The 23,018-nt window shown below is 30.1% G+C and overlaps 1 protein-coding gene across 1 annotated transcript in view; it reads right to left on the bottom strand.

The window, feature by feature from the left end:
- The window catches only part of LOC135961416 (golgin subfamily B member 1-like), a 57,486-nt gene extending 34,818 nt beyond the window's left edge, over nt 1-22,668 (bottom strand). Inside the window, exons 1-3 of the mRNA XM_065512915.1 lie at nt 22,408-22,668; nt 18,135-22,318; nt 17,577-17,803 (exon numbers count right to left, since the gene is read on the bottom strand). Coding sequence (XP_065368987.1) covers nt 17,577-17,803; nt 18,135-22,318; nt 22,408-22,654 — 4,658 coding nt within the window. The 5' untranslated portion in view covers nt 22,655-22,668. The remainder of the gene's footprint in view (nt 1-17,576; nt 17,804-18,134; nt 22,319-22,407) is intronic.
- Between the last annotated feature and the right edge of the window lie 350 nt (nt 22,669-23,018).

The following is a 23,018-nucleotide window of genomic DNA, read 5'->3' as shown; positions in this document are numbered from 1 at the left end:
TAAATTAAAATTTATTTTACATTTTTCTTCTTTTTGGTGGGGAATTTCTTTTTTTCACCTCCTGTATCCGCACCTGCCTTAGGTACACTAAAGTGTCAATTGACTCCACAGCAGCTGATGACTTACAATGTCATGTGAAGATCTAGTGGGTTTAAACATAAATATATTCCAGAGATTTAGCCATCATTTATCCATAATGAATACTGAATACGCAAGTTCGAGTACCAGATACTATATTCATACTCTACAACAAACAAACAAACAGGCTATTAAGAAAATGAGGAAAATGTTTTGCAAGTCAAACAAAACAACATTGAACAATAAATTAAAATGAAGTAAAAGTAAATAAAAAAAAATAAGAAAAACTTAATAAAACAACAGAGAAATTATAAACTAAATAAGGAAAACAACAGCTAAAATAAAAATTTTAAATAACAACAACATCCCTCAGTAGTGGCGGCAGAACGATCAACAACAATAATTCGTACAACATATTCCATTCAATATTATGTTGAATATGCGTTCACAATAGGGTTTACAATTTCCTGGACTTTTTTCATTCCCGGCAAATATTAAAAAAAAATTTTATTAAAAGATTTAAGAGCTCTTAGTTGGAGCCTTAGTCCAAAAAAATGGGGAAAAAATATTAATTTTTTTAAAATATTTATTATTAAATATTAAATATTTTTCCAAATATTGAAGAAATAGCTATCTAAACTATTTGGGACACATTTTGCTAAGAACAATAGGTAATAAGTTACATGGATGAGAAAAAACACATGTTTGGCCAAAATGTCAAATTTTGACCCCATCTAACTCAGAGATTTCTTGATCGATCTTGTTGAAAAATTGTATCTGAATGCTATCCAATAGGTCTAACCTTGAACATCTACAGTCTGGGAGGAAGAGAGGCTGGCTCCAACGTAGAAGAAAAGGCTTAATTGTAAAGTTAGCGAACAGTGGCGATTTGAAAGATTGCAACATCTGGAGAGAAATTACTCTGCTTAACATCATATACAAGATACTGACAGTCATAGAACAGGGAAGAACACAAAACAACGGGAACATCAGTCAAACATTTTATACTAACGCTGGACTAAAACAAGGATGTCCCTTATTAGCTCAACTGTTCAACATCATGCTGGATTATACTATGAGCGAAATCTGTTTAGAGAGAAGAGGAATTACATGGAGTCTCTCATGCCCACTCGAGAATTTGGATTATACGAATGATATTTTTAAACTCTCCCACAAAATCTCCAACATGCAAACGAAACTACAAGAATTGGAAAGATTAAAGCGTAATGTTAGACTTGAGATAAATATCAAGAAATCCCAAGCCATGATAATTAACAATGTTAGCACAGAAAACCTCATGCTACAAGGCCAACCAGTTGAATACACAGATTACTTCTGGTGTCTTGGCAACAAGCTCAACAGAGCGAGAGAGGCTTTGATCGACTGCATTTAGTATGGAGAAACTCGCAAATATCCAAAAGAACCAAGCTCAGAATATTCAATACAATTCATGTGGTACGGAAGTGAAACCTGGCTAAGACCAAGCACAATCACGCAAAAATTACAGGTATTTATCAATATGTGCCTCAGAATCATATGCATGTTGTTCTGGCCCAACACCAACACCAGCAACACGGAAAAAATCAAATGCAGAGAATGGAGGAGGATCGATCATACTATCAGAGTGAAATCCTCAAGGCTCAAGAAGCCGTGGCCGACCCCAGAACACCTGGAAATGCACGATACTCCAAGAACTAAGACAATACAATCTTACGTGAGAAGGCGCTAAAACAACAGCAGCAAACCGAGTAAGATGGAGATACTTTGTGGAAGCCATATGCCCCTATGAGGGGTAATGGATAACAACAATGGTAATGGCAAAACTATGGAGACTTAGGTTTAATTTTTACAAAAATGGTGTTACACTTTCAGTGACTCATTATTTTGTTTTTTATAACTGCTTCACAGCGACGATGCATTGGACCAATTAAAGATTCAATCGACTCCTTTGAAATGGTCTGTGATTCCCTTATAACCACATCTTATAAATCCTCTTTCGTGCTATAATTTTGAGTTCTTATTTTGCAATCTACAATTTCTCATAGGTTTTATATAAGATTGAGATCTGGCATTAGATTTTGAACACTCGGTTACAAGTCTAAGGCCCGTTTTCTCAATGTATCGACAAACTGCCTGTTACTAAATGTCGACATAAATTTATTAGGCCGATAAACTGTCCGTTAACAATTTTGTTTTTCTCAATATACCGACAAAAAAGATTATTTTCAGTTGGCAATACCTCTCAAAATAGATGTGAAAGTTGGGAACCCTGCCTTCAATTGACAACATGTTTACATAAATCAGCTGTTTAACGTGGCCATCGACAGCCTGAATCTTTTGAAATATTCATTATCCTCCATGTCTGCCAGGTAGTTAGGCCTGGCATGATCAAATTTTTCAGCATTAACTTGGAACTCATGTTCTTCGTGTTCATCCTCCATCAAATTAATGTTAATTCCTCTATTAAACTTTTTTTTATAAAATCTATTTAATTTCGTTTACAAAAACACACACACATACAAACTATGAACAGCAGTCAGCTGATTGAATTTATCTGTACGATAAATAAATAATTGGCAGATGAGGTCGGGTTAGCTTTGCAACAGAATAGAAGCAAATGAGACATTGAGAAAACCAAATTTCTTTAATCTGCAGTTTTTCGTTGGGAAAAAAGATAATCACCTAATGAGAAAACGACCCTAAAGGTGTGTTTGGAGACATTGTAGTGCTGGAATCTCATAACTAGGGGCATATTTTACACAGTATATGGATACATAACATTGTTTAAAATGGATATATGTTAGGGTATTCATTCGACTAATAATCGTTCGATTAATCGAATAATTTATTACGAATAATTATTCGAACAATTTAAAAATGACAATTTTCGAATAACGAATAATTCGAAAAATTTTATGTAGAATAATCGAATAAAAGGAATAAATTGTTTATATATGTTCAAATTTATTAAATTGCTTAAAATTTTTCATAATTTCAAATTTAAATAAGTAATAATGATTCACAAAAATTGTATTGTTTCTGAAATTCGACAAATAACTAAAGACAAAGGGACTTTTGATCTATGTAGATGAGTGTTCCGATAGCTCCTTCTATAAATATATAAATATTACTGCAAGAAGTTACAATTCTAAAAACAAATCTTTCAAAATTTTTAACTAAGGACTTGAACCAATGAAAATAAAAGGTACGGAATTAAATATTTGTTATTTAGCTGGCGAAATATTAGAAGAATCGCAATTAATAATCAAAATTTTAACTTAGATTAAAGTGGAGTTGAATGTGATGGAGAATTTGATTTTGAAACGGTCGTCGAAAGTGATATTGAGGATGACATTTATAATGATTACATTGAAATAGATGAAGGCCATGATCTTAAAACATATGTATATAAGTGATGTTATTAACCGCGTATGTAAGTGTTGCAAAATATTTAATAAATCGAATGATAAACAAAAATATTGCAAACCAACGTTTTGTTGCAAGAAAAACATGGAGTTCGTCTTATATATGATTTTGAACATCGTGGAACATCTTTGTCAAACATGGTAATAAACTTTTTGCGTATTTGTAAATGTGTCAATCATGCACTGCCTGACTTCAAATTAGCCACGTTCACTGACAATGATATGAAACTTTGGATTAATTCCCCAAGACCACTTTATTAAGCAAAGATTCGGCAACGTTTATAGAGCTTGAGCGTATAATACAATTTGTTATAAATAATTTAGAAAAAGTGAATAATTCATTTACAAAAGAATTAGTTACTCAATTTAAAACCCGAATTAATGAACTACATAAAAAAGTTCTTAATACGTTTACATTGTATTTGAATTCAGGATCATGTCCAACTAGCTCAAATTTTTTAAAGCATAGCTCCAAAACGGAAACTATAGTGTTTGCTAGTCAATTATTTTGTGGATTGTTCGGGAGTTAATTTGATCAGAATATTTCTGATTAAAATTTAATGATGGACTTTGTTTTCGAATGTTTTTAATGATCAATACTTGAACTGTTAACTTTAATGTTATTTTTTGTTTTTCTTTAACAATAAAATATTAAAAAACCGACATCAAAACTTCATTCTTTACTTTTTAAAAAAAACTTTAAATTATTCGAATAATTCGATTAATTTTAAAGGTGTGATCGAATTATTCGAACAAGTTAAAATCTCTTATTCGAATTATTCGTTTTATTCGAACAAGAGAAAAATCGAATAATTCCAATACCCTAGTATGGATACATAACATTGTTTAAAATGGATAGCATATTTTTTGTGATATCAATTAGACCCATACCTTTGACTGTCTTATTTGTGTACCTTGGGTTCGGTCTCTTTCTCTACGGCAATGTTAAAATGTTCTCCCATCACTGCTTCTTAAATTATATTTGGATTCATCCGTGACTTTGGATATTTTCCCTGTGCAATAATAACACTGTAACATTAGGAAGAAATGTTATAAAGAAATTCCTCGAAATAGATTTAAAAAAAAAATATTCCCGGCAGAATTTTCCCGATTAGGAACCCTATTTCACAAGAGTATTAGTGGTAAGTGCGTGTGTGTTTGTGGCATATGTATCTGTGTGTATTGTGTATAATAAATTTTATTTACTTTTGGGTTAATTTACTTGTGATCAGTGTACGAGTAGAGAGTACTACGACGGCATAACCCTGAACGCACAATGAAAAGTTCTTCAAAGTCTTATTGAAATGAAGCATTACATAAGAATTTCTTATGTTTTGTTTGAATATTTGAATATTGGTTATGCATGTAATACGAAAGAATTCTGAATATTTACAAATATTTGATTAAATGTGTGCCTTAAATCTCTACATATGTTGATTTCACTTTGTAGTTTTATTTGAAAACTTTGTCAGAAATAAATGTGAATGTCCTTATAACGAATAATATGAGTTAATAATTATGTCTACACAGAGAAAACAGATACGTGATACAAACGAATTTGTTGCCAATCGAATGAGCCCTCTTTAGTGACCGAATTCTACAGTTGTGGCTTCAAAAATTTAAAAGGGTAACAAAAGTTTGGTTACTTTAACCGAAATTCTTCTTTATCAACCGACTCATTCGATTGGGAGCAAATTCGGTTGACACTATGAATCTGATTTCTCTGTATAGAACTTAGATAAGATCTGAGTATTTAATAATTGAGTCAAGCCATCATGAATGAATTAATAAATAATAATTCTGCAGACAGTCAGTATTACAATACAAGCGGATCAGCTAAAAACCTCTCTGTCGAAAATGAACTCAACATTTCCAGTGACGTAGTTTTGTGGAGGCGTCATTTATTTTATATATTTTTCCAACAAAAAAAATCTATAAAACCATAATAAAAAACTAATCTTCACAAAATATTAATAAAACATTATTATTATCGAAGAATTGTTTTTCGGCAAATATTAATATCATCATTAAAAACGCACATTATAGAATTATACTGCGAATGTTTTTGCTACTATATGGATGGATTAAATGTTCAGTTGTATTTTTTTTATTGTATATTTGTTTTTATTTATTTACTTTTTTTATTTATGGTGTTGGATCCAGTGCCAATTAGAGAAAAAAAAACATTTGTATATATAGACACACGAGTGTTCCTACATACATCAAATTATACAAACGAAATGAAAATTTAAAAAAAAAAATTATATATATTGGATGGCGCCCACAAAATAAAAAAAAACAACAACAAACAAATCCCCCTAAAAAAAAGAAATGTTTTGAAAATCTCTACAATTCTCTAGATGTATGTATGTTTGTATATTTTTTTTGCGGTTGTCATATAAAAACAAAAATAAAGGTGGTAGTATTATAATTATAATATGACTAAATTTTCATCTACATAAATCTATGTAAATATCTATACAGTTAAGTTCATTAATATAGAAGAGCCTTGTAAGGAATCACCAAAAATTTCAATATTTTTGTGAAATAATTAACATTGACAATTCCAAGAGTATGTGCCAATCAATCTATCTATATATATATGTATATAGGGAATTTCATGTCAAGTGAACCAACTTTTAAAATCGATGTCTTCCGATCGGAATGAAATTGGATAGTAATTCATACACAATTTTTCAACAAGTTCGGTCAAGAACTCTCTGAGTTAGAGGGGTTCAAAATTTGACATTTTGGCCAAACAGGTGTTTTTTCTCATCCATGAATGTTATTACCTATTGTTCTTAGCAAAATGTGTCTCAAATAGTTTAGAAAGTTATTTCTTTAATCTTTCGAAAAAAAAATAAACAAGTAAGAGAGCTATATTCGGCTGTGCCGAATCTTATAACCCTTCACCTTTTACCTTTCAAAAAAAAAAATTTAAATATTTTTAGGTAAACAAAATTAATTTTTTTTTTCCAAATTTTTGGAAAAAAACAATTTTCGAATAGTTATATAAATTTTTTTTTTAAATTTTAAATTTTTTTTTTTAAATTTTAAAAAAAAATTTTGTTTTTTAATTTTTTTTTTTGGAGAAAAAAATTTGGTTTAAAATATATTTTTTCCGATTTTGACCCATTGTAGGTCCAACAATGGTCTTATATACGTCGTTGCAAAGGTCTTTGAAATATCTATCATTAGATATCCATTTTGTCTATATTAATGACTTAGTATTCAGATATAGGTCAAAAATCGAGGTTGTCCTGGTTTTTTCCTCATTCTCAGTCATTTGTGGTGGACCGATTTTGCTGATTTTAAATAGCAAACTTCTCGAAAGCATGTCTGACAGAATTATTGAAGATTTGGATCCCGAAGATATCTGCGGTCTTCAAAAAATTTATTTCAACAGACAGACAGATAAACGGACATGGCTTAATCGTCTCCGCTATCTATAAGGATCCAGAATATATATAATTTATAGGGTCGGAAATGAAAAATGTAGAAATTACAAACGGAATGACAAACTTATATATACCCTTCTCACGAAGGTGAAGGTTATAAAAATGTTGGACATTTAAATTTTTTTTTTGCAAAATCTAAATTTTTTAAAATGGGCCCTTTTTTAATTTTTTTTTGCTCAAAAGAAAGCTTAGGTCCATTCCTTTAAGAGGTTTTTAGTCGCTAAGTTTGATGCGAGTGGGACATTTATCAAAATAAATGTTTTGTTAGTCAACATGTTTTGGCAAAAAAGTTAGATATTTTGGTTTTAGATCATTTGAAAAACAGTTTTTTCAGACATTTGGTGAGCACTCAGAAAGAATCTAGTATGTGGGACCAGCAGACATTAAGCATGTTATGTAGTGTTTATAAACCGGTTAACAGAAAAACCAGTTTTACTTCGCAATCTCGTTTTTTTTTGCGAACCGGTTAATTTAAAATGTTGATTTTCGGTTAATCGGTTTATTTTACTCGGTTAAACGGGTTTTAAAGTTTGGGATTAAAATTTAGTGAATTTTTTATATTCATTGTATACACTTTATATCAAAAATTTTGTCCGATTTGAAACCTAAACTGCTGATATACAATATAAACCTCATTCGATACAATTTTTTAAGAATAAAAATGATTCCAAATAGTAGTGAACTATGAGTTTACTTAAAAACCTTTTCAGAATCAATTTCACATACAGCCCAATTATGAATAAAAATTCTCCGGGAGTTTTTCCCCTTTTCTCATTTTTCCTATTCAAATTCAATGGGAAAAAACTCCCGGGGAACAAACTCCCGCGGAATTTTTTATTCATAATTGGGCTGATAATAAAACTATTAAAAATTAAAATTAAATTCCCCAAATCTTACTTATGTTTCATTAAAAACTTAATGATAATTTTACTAAAGGTTAAATTGAATTTGATGTACATATCTTTGATGTACATCCTTCTTTCAATAAACTTGGCTTCATTAAATTAAAATTTAATTTAATTAATCATTTCGTTAGCTAAAAGTACAAAGTGCTGAGTTAATTTTCAGAAATATTACAGGAGAGACTACTATCTAAAATACTTGATTTTAAATATTTTTATTACTTATTTGGAATGATTTATGATGACAAATAATCACAGTTAAGAAGAAGTGCGTTTGCATCTTATAGGTCCTTTTTGGGACTTGAAAAATTTTCTGTTTCATATCCGAATGTCGAGGTGATAATAAATTTCAAAATTATCAAATATTTAATTAACAAATTTATGATTTACAATTTTGGTTGAAATTTTTTGAAAAAACCAATAAGTAAACATACACATCTGCTCAAAATAATAGATACACCTAATTGGAAAAAATTTAAATGGCGGTAACATTGAAAATTTCCTCGCAAGCGTTAAGAATACATCATATTATTAAAATTTCTATCTGGCAATGTCATGTCAGTCAAAAATCTGGCAACTATTTGCTTTCATGTTGATTTTTAAAAACGAATTTATTTGAATTACAAAAAATTATTTGCTCATAAAAATAGATACACATCAGTAATTTGTAATTTGTTTATATACAATTTTTTTTTTGTGCAATTTTTTGTTCCTATTTACGTGAATTTAAATTTTAGCAACAATTTTATAAAAAATAGGACTCTTTTGAAGAAAATGGGACGAAATCATCATTGTACCGAAGATGAGAAAAAAATTGTTCAAACGATGAGAAATCAAGGAAAATCATTACGGGAAATAGCAAAGAGCATAGGAAGATCTTTACATTTTGTCCAAAATGCTTTATCTAAAAAACAAAAAAGAGAAACTCGCGGTAGACCAAAGAAAACCAGTCCAGAAACAGATAGGCGGATCGTCCTTATGGTTAAAAAAGACCCTTTCATATCATCGAAAGCTATTTCTGCGGAGCTATGTAACGAAATCAGTCCACAAACAGTTCGTCGTCGTCTTTTACAAGCTAAATTGCCGGGAAGAATTGCCAGAAAAGTGCCACTAATGCGCCAAAAAAATATCAAGACAAGATTAGAATTTGCTAAAGAGCACTTACAATGGTCCGGGTGTGAAGGCGAAAAAAAATGGAGAAATATTTTATGGAGCGACGAAACAAAAATAAATTTGTTTGGAAACGACTGCCAAAGAAATGTACGCCGACCAAAAGGAAAAGAATTCCACGTTAAATTTACAAAAAAGACGGTAAAACATGGCGGGGGAAACATAATGGTTTGGGGTTGCTTTTCATGGAATGGTGTTGGTCCGATATTCCGAATAGAAGATACCATGAATGCTAGTGGGTATAGAGACATATTGGAAAACGTAATGCTTCCATATGCATCGGAAAATATGCCATTAATATGGACATTCCAGCAGGACAACGACCCAAAACATAGTTCAAGATTAGTTAAAAACTGGTTCTTGGAGAATAACGTACCTGTTTTAAGCTGGCCCAGCCAATCCCCTGATTTAAACCCAATAGAAAACTTGTGGAGTGAATTAAAGATAAGGCTTTCGAAGGAAGTTTTCAAAAATAAAGACGATTTATGGGAGAAAACGCAAAAAATATGGTACGAGATTCCATTGGAGAAGTGTCAGAACTTGATATCCAGTATGCCCAGAAGAGTGGAGAAAGTTTTACAAAACAAAGGTGGATATACTGGATACTAGCTTTACTTTAATAATAAACTAATTTTTTTAAGATAAAATTTATTAGCTTTTGTTTAATAAGAATTTTTAAAAATGTATCTATTATTATGAGTACCAAATTTTTCGAAATTTAAGAAATTTAATTTACTTTATAATATTTATTATTAATTATGAAATATTTTGTTTTTGTTTTTTACTCTCCTTTTAACTATAAATAAAAATCGACTGAATTTTTTTTTATAATTTTACAATATACCATTATTTTTTTTCGTTTTTAAAAAATAAATTTTGGTGTATCTATTATTTTGAGCAGATGTGTAGGTCAAAAATCGAGGTTGTCCTGGTTTTTTCCTCATTCTCAGTCATTTGTGGTGGACCGATTTTGCTGATTTTAAATAGCAAACTTCTCGAAAGCATGTCTGACAGAATTATTGAAGATTTGGATCCCGAAGATATCTGCGGTCTTCAAAAAATTGATTTCAACAGACAAACGGACATGGCTTAATCGTCTCCGCTATCTATAAGGATCCAGAATATATATAATTTATAGGGTCGGAAATGAAAAATGTATAAATTACAAACGGAATGTCAAACTTATATATACCCTTCTCACGAAGGTGAAGGGTATAAAAATGTTGGACATTTAACTTTTTTTTTGCCAAAATCTAACTTTTTTTAAATGGGCCCTTTTTTAAATTTTTTTGCTTAAAAGAAAGCTTAGGTCCATTTCTTTAAGAGGTTTTTAGTCGCTAAGTGGGATGCGATATATGAAAATAAATGTTTTGTCTAAGAAGTTAGACAAAATGTTTTCGCAAAAAAGTTAGACATTTTTGTTTTAAATCGTTCGAAAAACAGTTTCTTCCGACATTTGTTGAGCACTCAGAAAGAATCTATGTGGGACCAGCAGATATTAAGCATGTTATGTAGTGTTTATAAACCGGTTAACAGAAAAAACAGTTTTACTTCGAAATCTCGTTTTTTTTTGCGAACCGGTTAATTTAAAATGTTGATTTTGGGATTAAAATTTGGTGAATTTTTTATATTTATTTTATACACTTTGTCTGATTTGAAACCTAAATAAATCTCATTCGATACAAATTTTTAAATAACAATGATTCTAAATAGTAGTGGACTATGAGTTTACTTAAAAACCTTTTCAGAATCAATTTCACATAATGAAACTATTAAAAATTAAAATTAAATTCCCCAAATCTTACTAATGTTTCATTAAAAACTTAGTGATAATTTTACTAAAGGTTAAATTGAATTTGATGTACATATCTTTGATGTACATCCTTATATCAATAAACTTGACTTCATTAAATTAAAATTTAATTTAATTAATCATTTCGTTAGCTAAATGTACAAAGTGCTAAGTTAATTGTCAGAAATATTACAGGAGAGACAAACTACCATCTAAAATCCTGAATTTTAAATATTGAATGATTTACGATGACAAATAATCACAGTTAAGAAGAAGTGCGTTTGCGTTTTATAGGTCCTTTTTGGGACTTGAAATTTTCTGTTTCATATCAGAATGTCGAGGTGATAATAAATTTCAAAATTATCAAATATTTAATTAACAAATTTATGATTTACAATTTTGGTTGAAATTTTTTGAAAAAACCAATAAGTAAACATATTTATAATCAATTCCACTTTTGCATATTTATAGTTATTAAATATTAACCAATACTGACTACTAAAAACTACAAATTTTAAAGCTATGTATACTTTATTGGATATTTTATGTTTTCTACAATGAAAATTTATTGTTTAAACTTCTAAAAAAAATTCCTTTCAATGTCGGTTAACCGAAATACCGGTTTTTCTAAAAAAGCCCATTTTCGGTTAACCGACAAACCAGTTTTTTAAAAAATTGGGTTTTTATAAACACTAATGTTAAGTCTCCTTCCCGACCTCATTACACCACTTTAATGTATCCTGCACATACCAATACAAGTTCTTTTCTCGAAGGTCCTTCCAGACATGCTTCCGGAGAGACTCCTGCTGTGTGATGTCGAAGCTAGGATGACAACATTGTCACAGGAGATACCTAATTAACCACTGGCCGATCAATATGAGGATGCCTGAACAATTTAAAACCAGAGAAGACAATCAAAGTGATATCTAGAATTATAATCAGCCTATTGTGAGTGTCGTTGTCATACTAAACATGGAAATTTTGTAGTATTTAAGTCGTTTTCGACACTCAGAATAAGGCAGTTATACTTTTAGTCAACCGGAAGTCTCACAAGAACATCTTCTCTTCAGCTGATGGGAAGATACTCATACAGAAGAAAATTGCGTTTAATAGTGAAAAACATAAGTAGATATTTAATGCAATATTACAAATTTTGACAAGGTACCACTATTTTTATAGTCCCCGCTATATGTGTGTCTTTAGATGTACATACATATGTATGTGGCTGTGAGGTAGATAAAGTATCCAACAATTTAGTAGATATATTGCTATACAGTAAATCGTGTCGTGTACTTGATGGCAGATGATCATGACGATGATGATCTCGATATATAAATCTACATAGATGTATGTCCACAACTCATTATGAAAGCACACATTAATACCTACATATACATATATTTATGTACGCATATGAAAATTTATTAAGGTAGTTTCTGTTTATGAATCCCTTCTTGTGAAGGCAAATTTAGATGAAATCCATTTAATAAATCATATCTATTATAAAAATCTATATTTTTTCCTAATGCAGCTGAAATATTTTGTAATATTGATTCACAAATGCGGTAGTAATTCGACCAGTGATTGATAATCAAGCTCTCATTGCATGTTTTTACAACCATTTCGTAATTTTGTACAAATTAAAACATCTAAAATTACTATTTAACAAAGTTAAAAAACAGATTCCCTGAAATGACACTCTAATAAAGTAATGTATATGAAAAATATTTTCCATATTTTTTTTCTTATGTCACGATCGCCATTTTGGGTGAGTACTTTTGCCCTACCTTCTATATATGAAAATTAAATTTATTATAAACTAGTTGACCGCCCCGTCTTCGCCCGGTAGCATTTACTAATGTTAGTTCTTCAAGTTTCTCCAACCCACATACACCTGCCTGTTCTTATTTATTTGCAAATAAAATATCTAAATTTGTACTGCATACTTTAGGGAGATTTTTTTATTACAGTTTTTATACAGTTGACCGAGTTTTACCCCGAATTTTTGAATTTTTTTATCTTTACAAACCATCTCCCGAAAATTTCGAATCGAATAAAAAAAATCAGCCAAATCGCTCCAGACGTTCTCACGTGATGCTTACATACATGGACCATTTCATTTTTATATATGTATATAGATAGATAAGTATTACAATAGCTGATGTAAACTATAGTATTAATACCTAGCGACCAACTAGGTCTTCAAAGAAAATATTTAAGCTTTATTTTGAGAAAAAAAACGGTAAATTTTAAAAAAAGTCAAGAAAGTTTTTGATTTCGGGAAAAAAATGTCATCATTTTTTTGAAAGATTGAATTAATAGCTATCTAAACTATGTATTTGGGATAATTTTGCTAAGAACAATAGGTAATAAGTTACATGGATGAGAAAAAAAACAGCTACTTGGCCAAAATGTAAAATTTTGACCCCCTCTAACTCAGAGAGGGGTGAATTACTATCCAATAGAACTAACTTTGATGCAAATTTCATCCCGATCGGAAGACATCGATTTCAAAATTTGGTTCACTTGGTTCATAAAATCCCCCATATATGTATTTCTTCATTGTTAACAAACCATTTATTAAATTGTTTGATTAATTTCCTTCGAATAATCGAGGATATATAGAAAATTAATCGATCAATCGAATAATAAAAGAGATGATAAACTTGTATTCGATCAAAATTAATTTACAACCCTAGCGTCAATACGTTTTTCAATTCAAAACTCAAAAGAAATACAAGCTATTCAGTTTCAACGATGCGCCAAACTTGTTGATTTCCTTTATAAATTAACTTCGCCCTAATAAACAATCTTATACTACAAAAACAACAACAACAAAACTTCATTCTATATGCAAATGAAAATTTGCGTCAAATTGGCGCCATAATTATTATACTCAATTGTGTTCTAAAGAAAATTAAGAAAAACATTAATTAACAAAATAAAAAATAAGTTAGAAGTCAACATGGCGGGACAGGATTGTCTAACATTAAATAATTTTCCAATCAGTCTGACAGACAGACAGTCAATATGGACAAACAGCAATAATAATGTTTAGTGTTAATGCAAACAATAAATAGAAATTAAATTTAAAAAAAGTAAACAAACAAAAATTATTGTCTCAATGTTGACAATGTTTTGTTATTTTTTTTTTCATTTCATGATCTGTAAACATGATGATTAGTAGTTGTTCATAAAAATAAACATTTCGTGTATTAATGTACATTTTAATTTTATTTTATTTTTGACGAAACTGATTAAATAATATGTACCGTATGTATGAATATTTTTTGGGGACATTTATACCTATTAGTTAGACGAAAATTAAAAAAAAAAAAACTTTACAAAAATAGAAGAAAAACTACACAATACAAATGATGGGATTTGTAAAACAAGCTAATTTCAATAAATCTTATTTAATACTTTTTTATCAACCTGTCACCAAACTATATTGTCGAAAAATCTTCTTAAAAAAAAAAAAAAAATGTGAGTCAGTTTTTCAAAAGATAAATATAAAATATAATAAGTATAATCTTGAAGAGAAACGATGACATCGAGAAAATCCCTTCTTTAAAAACACTTTGTAGAACATGAAATCTATTTATCACAAAATGTATGCGTGATTTTATTTGTTTAACAAAATTTACGCAACTAATGTGTATGTATGTTATCATTGAATAAGAATTAGTAAATAGATGGGAAATGGAATTTCAATATATAAAAGACAGCTGTTTTATACAATTTTCAATCTGTTTTTTGATGTAAAGAATAAAGACTGTATCGAGTTATTTTTGAAAACTTCAATTTAATAAAACAATTTAATGATATTTTTATTTCTGTATTATTAAATGATTATGTTAAAATCAGACTTCTGATCAGAAAACTATTGCTTCTGACATCCCTTAATCGATTTTCTTTTGTACTTGATTTCACTTTGTTGTCGTTATGGTCTAATAACTTTGAAATAGAGGGACATTTGGATTATATTTAACTTGCAATTTTAGTTTGCTTGTTAGTTTAGCACAAAGGTTCAAAAGAATTACTTATTAAATAATTTTTTTTTTCTATAATTATGGTTGGGGAACCGTTATAAATAAGAAAATTTATATTAATAGTTATTTGTGTTATTTATTGTAACACTTTGTTATTTTTTTTATGCTTAAGTATTATTGCTAAGTAATATGTAAGTTTGGCCTTGAAGGCTTTGTATACTTGAATAAATAAAATAAAAAAAAAAAAAATTAAAATCAAATCAGATATATACTCTTAACAATTCCACAAATCAATTCTTTAGTACTACAAACTCATTCCTTTATGAATTAATTCCTTATTGAATCATTCATGTTTTCTTTAATTCAAATCCATTACAAAATAGCTTTAAAAACTTATTGAATGATTCAATTTATCTTCAATTCAAATATATTAAAATAGAATTTAAACAATTTTTTCCATTCAGTTTGTAAATGATTAAAAGCAAAAACAGAACTGAATGAAATGTTATGAATGAACTCAATTTAAATAAACGCCTTTGAATGAAGCTAAATAATTAGATTTTGGGAATGGATTTGTAGAATGAATGGTTGAATTTTTTTTTAATTCCGAATTTAGATTTTAGTGAATTAAGCTCAAATTGAATTAATTAGTTCGAAGCTCTGGTTTATGTCAAAATTTAGAATCAGTTATCGCAGTCCTATTATGCTGAAATTTGGCATTTTTACACCTGATAGAAAATTCGATTTTATGTTCGTAATATGTTTAAAGCTGTTAAAATAATCAGTGCTTCATATATAAACCAACCGATTAGCTCCAAAACGGTTTTATTGGAAAGGAAATTTTGTGAAGATGGTTTTAGACACCTAAAACACTACATTCGGTCCATGCGGTCCATCCGTAAAGTCGATTTTCGAATTTTGCCATACAAAAATGTTTCGCAATTTTTAATTTTTAAATGCGTATGTCATAAAATTTTTTATGTAGAAACCTCCCCCGATGTGTAGATCCACTAAGAAGGGATTTTTGGCAATTTGAATTTTAAGGGGGTAAAAATGGGTAAAATCGATATCTCTACATCTCCGGAACTAATAAAGCTAGTACCAAAAATCCAAATTAATCTCAATTTATCCAAAAAATAAGTGGACAGCTGTGTGGTACTTTTTGATTTTTGTATGTTCTTTTAAGGGGATAAAACGGTGAAACCCGGTTTTGGTACTTTTTTGTATTCCATATCTCAGAAATTAAATTTAAATGGAGTTGGAGTCCTTCTGAAAAAATTTCAAATGGATTTTGGCACTTCTTTGAAATTGGAACGTATAAAGGGTTAAATTGATCCCTATTGCTGGTACTTTTTTTACAAAAATAGTTTTATGTACATACATCAATTTGAAAAAAGAAGTTTATTATAAAAATAAAGAAATATTTTTTTTTTCTACAGAAGGACAAATAATCCGACATATAAAATTCTGTTTTCGATTTCTACTCAGACAAGTATATTTCTACTTTAGTAAAAAGTGAGTGGTTAATAATGAAAATAAGATGAACGTTTTAAATAGTTTTGTAAACAAAATTTTCCTTTTTTTTTAAAAAAAAATAATTTTATTTTTTATCGTAGTAGCACACGTCCGGTATCCGCTAGTTTAAAATAAATTTCGAATATTCGAACTTATGTACGAAATATTTCAAAAGTTGTTAAACTAATTTCTTAATCATGAGGATCCTTAAAAATAATTTAAGTTTTATTTGAGTCCAATTTCTTACATTTTCTATTTTCGAACTTAAAAATTTTGAAAAAAAAATCAAAATGTTCATGATTTTTAATGAAGTTTCAAAATATAAGTTTTTTTAAAATATGTTCGAAAATTCGAATTTAAATTCGAAATATAAAAAAAGCTTTTTTAAATGCCCTAAAAAGAAGAAAATAAACTTGTAATTAACGACTTAATCGTTATATGATTTATGGGGAATTTATTTAACCTTCATAGGTCTTGGGTGAAATTTTACCCAAATAGAAAATAGAATTCCCCGTTTGGCATCTCTAATTGTAGTGCTACCACAGCTCTGAAAACATTTTACTTAATTGTGCGTAACAAAAATTCGAGATTTTTTCTCCGGGTCTAATATGACCTTAAGTGCAAACAATCTAACGTAGTTGTTGACATTTGAAATTGAATAAAATTCATAAAATATCAAGCACTTACTTTAAGAACAAATTAAATTATAATTTCAAAATGGGTCAAATTTGACCTGATTACTTATTTCGTCCTCTCAATAAAACAATAGTGTATAAGCATAATAAGAATCTACATAATTGATTCTATATGTGGTCAAAATTTGGTGAAATTCTACCTCCACAAAGTGGGTCAAAAGATCAATTGAAATATTACTTTTGTTCTAGATGTCTACTAACACAAAAATGTTAAACTCAATTAATTCGAAATGGCAAACAAATTATACACTATTGTTTTATTAAGGGCACGATTTGTAATTGTTATTGCCTACTTAGAAAAAAGTTCCAACATTATAATAATATTTAATGGAATTATTATGAGATAATATTTAATATAGTTTTGAAAATTGAATTAAAAATTAATTCTTACGAACCTTTGATCGAAAATAATCCGTTTTCATATCTCAATAGTAGACTACTTCACAATTTTCGATTTATATAACATTTCTTTAGCAGAAAACTTATTGAAAACTACTTTATGAAAACAGGTTTCATTTGCTTTCAAATAAATTTAAAATGTAAACTTACCTTTTAATCTCTTCTCGTTCCTTTTCCATTTTCATAATTATGCCACGTTGTTTCTTCTTAATGGCGGCTATATGATTTATAAAACCTTTGGCTTTATAACGTGCCTTCTGCACTTCTAGCCAGGCAATTTGACCTTTAGTACGATCCAGCAATGCTTTTTCTCGCATTTTCAAAAGTGCCGTCAAATGTTGTGACTTGTTGGTTTCGTTTTGTATTAATTTGTCGTACTAAAAGAAGAAAATAAAATCAATATGGATGAGTTATTATATATGAGTCGGAATGAAAATAGTAACATCAATCATTAAAACCACACAGGTTCAACAATATTATGGCTTCATTTAGCGTAAAAACTATTGTGGTGAAACATTTTTTTGATTTTAAATAGCAATCATATTTAAAACTAATGATTCTAGAATGTTTTTTGTGTCTCCTGAAAAATTTGTGTCTCATGTTTATAGAAATATTTTAACCCCCGTCAATGTCAGAGAAAGTGGCAAAAATAATAATAGCTAAGTACATATTTAAAAAAAGTAAATATTTATAAAAATCCCAACTTACCAGACCCACATTCGAATAGTTCAATGAAGACTCTGACATGCTATCATTGGCAGCTGTACGTCTGTCAGTTCTTTCACAATCGTATTGAGTGAAAAACTTGACTATTTCACTACCAATCGAAATACGTCTGTTGGCTTTTGAAGGTGAAGAATGTATAAGCGGTTGTTTAGAAATTGCCCCTTTATTATAACTGGCAGAATTTGAGGCCACTTTATGATAGGCTTTTGAAGCAACACTACTTGTAATTTCATCATCAGCACTTTGGGCAAAATCGGTAGAACTAATTTGTGATGCCGCCTTAATGGCCTGCTGAAATTGTGTTTCATTGAAGACGCTTTCCTTGGATATATTTTCCTGGAAATCTCCACGTGAACGATTAATGTGGGATTTAATAAATTGTGTGGAATCAAATTTGTCTCGGCTGTTTAAAGGTATGTTTTCGTTGTCATGAGAGCCGGATTCATAAGTATTTTGTAGTTCTTCGGCTATGCTGGAGCTTATAGTTGCCTCTGGTTTATTTGTTTTTAACAGCGATTTAGATCTGGTGACTGTTCTATCTACATCACTTTGTGTGCCACTATATGAATCTGTTTCGCTATCGTTTATTTTATTTTTATTGTGTGTGTTACTAATGCTTTTATGGTTATTTTCTGAAAATTTATTGGAAACTGATTTTGTATGTAGTTGGCTAGAAATGTTATTTAAACTGTTGTTGCTGTTAAAAGTTGTATAATCCAATATGTCTTTAGATTTCTCTACTGGAGGTTCGCTGAGACGTAAATTGTGGGATTTTAAAGAATTTTGTGCCGAACTTGATTTTAAAGGCAACATTTCATTAGAACTGGTGATTACATGAACGTTTTTGCGATATAATGTTGCTATTTTTCCATCTGTGTTCTCTTGTAATTGCTTCGATTGGTTGTTATGTGATAGCGAACAATTTTCAGAATCAGACGTTTTCGGATTTTCACTATTTGTTTCCTTTAGTGAACTTTTAAATTGCTTTTGATATTTTTCAAAGGATTTGTATTTCTCGTAAAACTGTTTTGAAGTTTCTGTATAGCTTGAAGAAGGTTTCTGTTCATTTTTGTTTTCTTCACACTGTGTTTCAATTTCGCTTAGTATTGCAGAGGAATCATTGCCATTTTGAGTTGAGTTCTGGCTGATGCATTTATTTGTCTCAGTTTCTTCAATTTGCCTTAAGGATTCTGTCACACTTTGTTTTTCGTTTTGTACTTCATTACGTCTTTCCCGGTGTCGTTCCTTTTCTTTGCGTTTTTCTTTAGATTCCGCAATGGTTTGTTTTAAAGTCTGCTTTAGTTGCTCTATTTCGTACAATCGTTTTTCATATGATTGTTCTGCTACTGAGGATGAACTTTGCTCTTCATTTTCAACCTCCGATTGTTGAGTTTTATCTTCTTCCTCAGTTTGTGGAGAATTGGTTATGGATTTTAGATTTAGATTTAAATCTAATTCCGGCAATGGTTGCTCAATTTCTTCTGGAGCCAATGTTTTGTTTTCATCTGAATTTTGTGCAGATTTTTGCGGTATTAAAAGTGGCTTAACTTTTTCGGCCATTTCAAATAGTTGACGTTTTCTTTGTTTTAAACTTTCATTGCTTTTCTGTAGAGATTCTTTTAGTTTGTCACTTTCTATTGAGGAAAGAATTTTCGTTGCTGATTTCTCAAAATCTGAGGAGTAATGTTTATCGGTTTCGCTGGATTTTTTGGATGAATGGGGACTTAAAATTTGTTGAGATTTATCGAGTGTACATTTTAACTGTTCATTTACTTGTATAACTTGTGATAGGCTACGATTAAAGTCCTCTAATAATAGTGTAAAGTTCATTTCTCTATCATCGCTTTCAGCTTCCTCAACCGTTTCCTTTCTTTTAATTTTCAATTTATCAACCTTTTCCATTGAAAGAGGGCTTACCGGGCGAGGTTTGACAAATTCAAAATCTTTTGCTGCTTTACTTAGTTTCTTTTCAGGACTGCTGAAAATGTGTGAAGACAAGGAAGTAACCTCATCTTCTGACTGTGTTTGTGGCTGTTTGGAGTGAGCAAAGGTTCTTCTAGATTCTGTCCTCAAAGAAGAGACTTCAGTTAAAGTATTCGATATGGGCAATTGTAAAGAAATCGAGGACAAATTTGAGTTGATTTCAGAATTTAAACTTTCCATAGATTTATAATTCGAGGGTAGTTTGAATTGGCGTGAAGTTTGTTTAAAGTCCTCTTGGTCTGGACTCAAACTTTGTAAGGATTTTTGTAAATGCTTAAATGGTGGTATATCTGGAGTTTGCCAATAGGATTTAGATTTATTAATGTGTTTAACATCTTGCAAATCCATAGATTGTATAGATTTTTGTAGATATTTAAATTGTGACATAGATTTTGCAGTGTCTTCTAATTGAATCTCTTGTTTATCTGCCTTGCTTTCATTTTTTTCGATTTGTTTGCTTGGTGGCAAAGGTTTTAACTGTTTGATTGTTGTTTCCTTCATAACATTCAATTCCTTTAGACTTCTTTCGACAATATTTTCTCTGGAATGTGTTAGTTCTTCCTCCTCCTTTCTTTTAAGTTTTTTACTTTGCTTTTCCTCCAACAATTCTAAAGATTTTCTCTTTTTTTGCTTTAACTTGCTACTCAAACCAGTGGTTGATGTTTCTTGATTCTGTTTGGTAACAGCTTCTGGTTTACGTGACCCCATAGGCTGAGCTATTGCCTCCAATTTTCGCCTAACCGCCATGATAAAATTATAAGGATAAACTTGGGCTGCTGAGGGTCTTAGCCAATAAGGTAGGTCATGTGGTTTAGCTTCTTCCTTATGAGGAATTTCCTGGTTTAAAGTAGTTTCTTGTATAGCTTCTGCAGTTTTGTTGGTTTTTAAATTGTTTGCAGGCATTTCTAAATCGGAAATGTCCTCATATTTTGCTATATCATTTGCATTAGCCTGAGTTTCTTTATCTTCTTTTACCTTATCTAATTGTAGTTCATCAGACTGCACATCTTTAACTTGTGTTGTATTATTATCATTTATTTTATTGTTCTTTTGATTATTTAACTGCTTTGTTAGTAATTCTAAATTTTGATTTTCCTTATCGGAATTAAAATTTCTGTGGCTGGTAAAAGAAAAATCTTTATCGTTTTCCGGTTTCCTTAAGAGACCAATACGTTTGTGGTTCTCCTGTAAAGTAAAAGTAGACGGTTTCAGTACGTTATTTAAACTTTGTGAAGATCTATGAGAAACTTCCTTTAAGTTGGCTTCCTTTTTACTGCTCTCTGTTTTGCTGTTCTTGCTAGGTATACTAGCTTGCTCTTTTGTGGTTTTTGTAGCAGCAACCTCCTGAATTTCCTGAGGTTTTGGTTTTGCTAAAAGTTTTTCATCTGGTTCCTTCTTTGAATAATTATTTTTCATAGTTTTTTCTTTCTTTTGTGTACTTTTAGACACCAGCTTGCGTGTATTTTTCTTAAGTTCCTCTAATCTTTTTTTAATTTCTTCCTTTTCTATTCGGGACTTAATCGCTGGATCATTGAATAAGTTTATTTTGCGTTGCTTTTTTTGCATGTCCATATAACGTCGTGCTTCCTCTGGATTGTAGCTTATTTTCTTGGTTGCTTGTTTTTCCTTGGCACTTAAGGGCAATTGTGAAGACTTAGATCTGGGTTTGTTGGCAACAACTTCTGAACCAGATCTTGCTGTATCTTTTCGTGTCAGTCTGGTATTTTTAGACGACTCGGTAACAGCTGCATTCTTATTCAGTTCTAACTCAGTTCTACTGCGTCGATAGCTTGGAATTTTTGCCATAACCTGGTTATTTGTATCCTTAACAGCCTCAGCCACATTTGCTTTTGTTGACAAAGCCACCTCTTCATTATCCTTAGGAGAATTCTGTGACGAACGTGCGCTATTCTTTTGTGGCGATTTAATTTTATTCAACATTTCCTGTATTTCCATTATTTCTTGATCGCGCTCCTGTTTTTTCTTGGCAAAATCTTCTAATAATTGAGAGGAACGAGATGATTCCATGGCATTCAAGTCCAAATTCAATTTGTTCTCCTTTTGCCCCTTGCGCTGCAACACACTTTCTGTATTACTGAAATCTTTTGTCAACGTCTTTTCTGTATTTCGTTTACTGGCATCACTTCTTCCATAGGATATTCTTGCAATATGAGTTGTGACTCCTGTGTAGAGATTTATTTGTAAAACGTATTAAATTATTTTTTCATGATTAAATTCCCCTAATTTTTCAGCTAGATTTCTTTCTTCTTACCTGGTAGTAGCGGTTTTCCTGAAACCTTTTTCGTATTTAAACCAAACTTGTTTGGTGGTTGTTGTACAATTGTTGTTGTAACATTCCTAAACTCTTCTTCTACATCTTGCGCGCTATCAACAGATCCTGTTTTTGTTGTTGTATTTACTGTTTGCATGGCTGTGTTTGTTGCTGACTTTTTCTTATTGTTTGGCGTCTCTTTCAACCATTTCATTAAATTTTCCGATTTATCTTGATTTTCATTCATATTTTTAGCATTAAGTCACACACAATTCATTTACACCTTAACAGAATTATTAAAAAAAAAACTTATTAAATATTTGTTTAAAAAAACTGCAATTTAATTTTTCGGTTCGAATAGAAAAACAGCAAAACAAATTTGAAACGTCAACAGCGAATGAGAGAAATTTGTTGTTTGTTTACAACAGAGTTGTTGTGTAAAGGTAGTACAAAAACACAGCCATGGTCAGGGATCGAAAAAATTATAATATTGTTTTTGAATGTTTCCAAACATTTGGCAACACTGAATGAAAAAAAAAATTCCCAAATTCTTTTTTTTTTTAAAGTTCGCATAAATACCACGAACCCGGTTTCCAAACAAAAAAACAAAC

This window comes from Calliphora vicina, chromosome 5, assembly GCF_958450345.1.
Source record: "Calliphora vicina chromosome 5, idCalVici1.1, whole genome shotgun sequence".
Taxonomy (NCBI): domain Eukaryota; kingdom Metazoa; phylum Arthropoda; class Insecta; order Diptera; family Calliphoridae; genus Calliphora; species Calliphora vicina.
This window is presented reverse-complemented; position numbering and strand designations above follow the sequence as displayed.